We start from the raw sequence: 4,206 nt of genomic DNA, 5'->3' as shown, positions 1-4,206 counted from the left end.
AATACCAGGGATTTGAGCAGGATAGTTGGTTGGAATGGAGCACGTGCCTACCCCAGGGGCATGCCCTGCAACTGAACAAGCCCAAACCAGGTGTGTGTGTGTGTGTGTGTGTGTGTGTGTGTGTGTGTGTGTGTGTGTGTGTGTGTGTGTGTGTGTGTGTGTGTGTGTGTGTGTGTGTGTGTGTGTGTGTGTGTGTGTGTGTGTGTGTGTGTGTGTGTGTGTGTGTGTGTGTGTGTGTGTGTGTGTGTGTGTGTGTGTGTGTGTTATACAAAAGTCAAAGTATCAGTAGCCCTACTCTATGGGACCGTCAATAGAGCTCGTGCTGTTACTGAGTCTATGTGGGATGTATTTGTTAATAAAGGTAATAAACACGCTGATGAGATCACCTACCTGCCTGTGCCGCTGTCGCCTCGTGAAAAACAGTGATGGAGAGGAGGGTGAGGAGAAGGAGGAGGGGAGGCGATGCCCCGGGCGTTGAGCTCCATATTCGGTCCATCTCGTTGCTCAAAGTCTTTCGCGGTAAACCGGGAACTGTCCAGTGCGGTTGGCTCCGATACCTCCCGTCCCGGCTCCACCGTTTAGCTCCACGGGGCTCACACACCCGTGCTTAGGGGCTCGAGACTGCGCGGGTACAGCGCGTGTGCTTATCCGCTGCTGAGAGGACCTGCGTCCATGTCTGGGAGCGCGCAGTGACCCGGTTGATGGGGTAATGATATCATGCGCGCACACGGTAGAGACTGGAACTGGTTTGTCCCGATAACTGTTATCCGGTTCGAAGTCAACTTCTGTTAAGAAATAGGTGCAGTTTGAAACAAGGGAAACAAATCGATCAAAACGTTTAAACTTTATTTCCCTCTTTCTTTTTCGTTCTCTTTCTTATCTGGTTATCTGCTTATATTATATCCTTCTGATGGAGAAAGAAATAGCAAGCAATTCCTTATATTCATTTCCTCCTGAAAAAAAAACTATATTCGTTCACCCACTGCAACCAGCCAACTTCAAACTTTCCTCTCTCTCTCTCTCTCTCTCTCTCTGTCTCTCTCTCTCTCTTCCATTGATCCCTCCCTTCCCGAAGATTGTCTCGCGCAGGGAACGGAGCTGTTGCGGTTAACAAACGGTTGTCTCGTGCCTGTTGAAGATAAGGCTCATAGTGGTTGTTAGGAACGAGCTCTTGCAAACTAGTTGTTTCAACTAATTATTATTAAGTTTATAATTTTCAGTTCAAGTGTTAGGTGTTGAACTAAACATGTGTTTGCCCAAACTTATCTCCAACTTCAGAGAATTCAGTCAACTTAAAATGATGTGTTTGGTCAAATTGTCTGATATGTTCACTCAACTAGAAATGATTATTTGGGCGTCTTTACCTAAAGAAGGCTGGGGAACTAGTTACACACACTAACCATCTATGTTTTCAACGTACATATTTAACACACGATGGCTACATGAAAACAGGAGCAGCGTCCACTATTCCAGCACCTCTTCAACATCACCACATCCCCTCTGCTTCGTCCAACACAGTGACAACTAAAAGATACCAACAAAATATTGAGTCCAATCAACAAAAGCTTAATATGATGTGGCTGTCCATGGTTCTGATTTGAGTGTGCGTGTGCATGTGCGTGTGCATGAGTTCATGCAAGTAGAAAAAACATGGTGACTCACCCTACCTGAAGAGGAACCCCAACGCCATCCTCCTGTTGTCATGGTGACTCACCCTACCTGAAGAGGAACCCCAACGCCATCCTCCCGTTGTCATGGTGACTCACCCTACCTGAAGAGGAACCCCAACGCCATCCTCCCGTTGTCATGGTGACTCACCCTACCTGAAGAGGAACCCCAACGCCATCCTCCCGTTGTCATGGTGACTCACCCTACCTGAAGAGGAACCCCAACGCCATCCTCCGTTGTCATGGTGACTCACCCTACCTGAAGAGAAACGAACCCCATCACTCTGCATACATTTCCATTTTTTGTTGTCATGGTGACTCACCCTACCTGAAGAGGAACCCTTCAAACGCCATTCCTTCCATCCTCTCAGGCCAGAGGCACAATGTATGAATCATGTTGTGACTCACCCTATAGTCATTGGCCAGTGAAAGACGAAAACCACATCCTCCCTAATTTAGGAAAGGGCCAACGTTAGCTAGCTGCTAGACACCGGAAGACAACAACACAACGAGATGCAACAATTCAAGCTGGTTTTCCTTGACACTTTTTTGGGGTGAAACGCCCATCACTCTGTCACAGTGGAGCTTAGTTTTTTGTTGTCTCAGCACTGATTGGCCATTATTTCATACTCTTTAAGGGAAGTCAAATGATCGCTGTCTGACACAGACATGGTGCTGACAGACATGGTGCTGTCTGACACAGACATGGTGCTGTCTGACCAGACATGGTGCTGTCTGAACAGACATGGTGCTGAATGACACATTATGGTGCTGACTGACACAGACATGGTGCTGACTGACACAGACATGGTGCCAGAATCCCTGTTTGGAAAGACAACGTTAGCTGAGCAGACATGGTGCAACTGACACAGACATGGTGCTGTCAACTCAGACATGGTGCTGACTGACACAGACATGGTGCTGACAGACATGGTGCTGACTGACACAGACATGGTGCTGTCTGACACAGACATGGTGCTGACACAGACATGGTGCTGACACAGACATGGTGCTGACTGACACAGACATGGTGCTGACACAGACATGGTGCTGTCTGACACAGACATGGTGCTGTCTGACACAGACATGGTGCTGACTGACACAGACATGGTGCTGACACAGACATGGTGCTGACTGACACAGACATGGTGCTGTCTGACTCAGACATGGTGCTGACACAGACATGGTGCTGACAAAGACATGGTGCTGACTGACACAGACATGGTGCTGACACAGACATGGTGCTGACACAGACATGGTGCTGTCTGACTCAGACATGGTGCTGACTGACACAGACATGGTGCTGACACAGACATGGTGCTGACTCAGACATGGTGCTGACTGACACAGACATGGTGCTGTCTGACACAGACATGGTGCTGACTGACACAGACATGGTGCTGTCTGACTCAGACATGGTGCTGACACAGACATGGTGCTGACTGACACAGACATGGTGCTGTCTGACACAGACATGGTGCTGACTGACACAGACATGGTGCTGACTGACACAGACATGGTGCTGACACAGACATGGTGCTGACAAAGACATGGTGCTGTCTGACACAGACATGGTGCTGACTGACTCAGACATGGTGCTGACAAAGACATGGTGCTGTCTGACACAGACATGGTGCTGACACAGACATGGTGCTGACTCAGACATGGTGCTGACTGACACAGACATGGTGCTGACACAGACATGGTGCTGACTGACACAGACATGGTGCTGTCTGACACAGACATGGTGCTGACAGACATGGTGCTGACTGACACAGACATGGTGCTGTCTGACACAGACATGGTGCTGACACAGACATGGTGCTGACACAGACATGGTGCTGTCTGACACAGACATGGTGCTGTCTGACACAGACATGGTGCTGACACAGACATGGTGCTGACACAGACATGGTGCTGACTGACACAGACATGGTGCTGACTGACACAGACATGGTGCTGACAGACATGGTGCTGTCTGACACAGACATGGTGCTGACACAGACATGGTGCTGACTGACACAGACATGGTGCTGTCTGACTCAGACATGGTGCTGACTGACACAGACATGGTGCTGACAGACATGGTGCTGACTGACACAGACATGGTGCTGTCTGACACAGACATGGTGCTGACACAGACATGGTGCTGACACAGACATGGTGCTGACTGACACAGACATGGTGCTGACTGGTGCTGACACAGACATGGTGCTGTCTGACACAGACATGGTGCTGTCTGACACAGACATGGTGCTGACTGACACAGACATGGTGCTGACTGACACAGACATGGTGCTGACACAGACATGGTGCTGACTGACACAGACATGGTGCTGTCTGACTCAGACATGGTGCTGACACAGACATGGTGCTGACAAAGACATGGTGCTGACTGACACAGACATGGTGCTGACACAGACATGGTGCTGACACAGACATGGTGCTGTCTGACTCAGACATGGTGCTGACTGACACAGACATGGTGCTGACACAGACATGGTGCTGACTCAGACATGGTGCTGACTGACACAGACAT

The 4,206-nt window shown here is 49.4% G+C and overlaps 1 protein-coding gene across 1 annotated transcript in view; it reads right to left on the bottom strand.

Moving 5' to 3' along the window:
- LOC124020540 (collagen alpha-1(XI) chain-like) overlaps positions 1–485 on the bottom strand; it is a 108,443-nt gene extending 107,958 nt beyond the window's left edge. The window contains exon 1 of the mRNA XM_046335778.1: positions 395–485. Coding sequence (XP_046191734.1) covers positions 395–485 — 91 coding nt within the window. The remainder of the gene's footprint in view (positions 1–394) is intronic.
- Positions 486–4,206: the final 3,721 nt, after the last annotated feature.

This window comes from Oncorhynchus gorbuscha, unplaced genomic scaffold (assembly GCF_021184085.1).
Source record: "Oncorhynchus gorbuscha isolate QuinsamMale2020 ecotype Even-year unplaced genomic scaffold, OgorEven_v1.0 Un_scaffold_850, whole genome shotgun sequence".
NCBI classification, from domain to species: Eukaryota; Metazoa; Chordata; class Actinopteri; order Salmoniformes; family Salmonidae; genus Oncorhynchus; species Oncorhynchus gorbuscha.
Note: the sequence above shows the minus strand (reverse complement) of the source record. Positions and strands in the feature narration are given on the sequence as shown.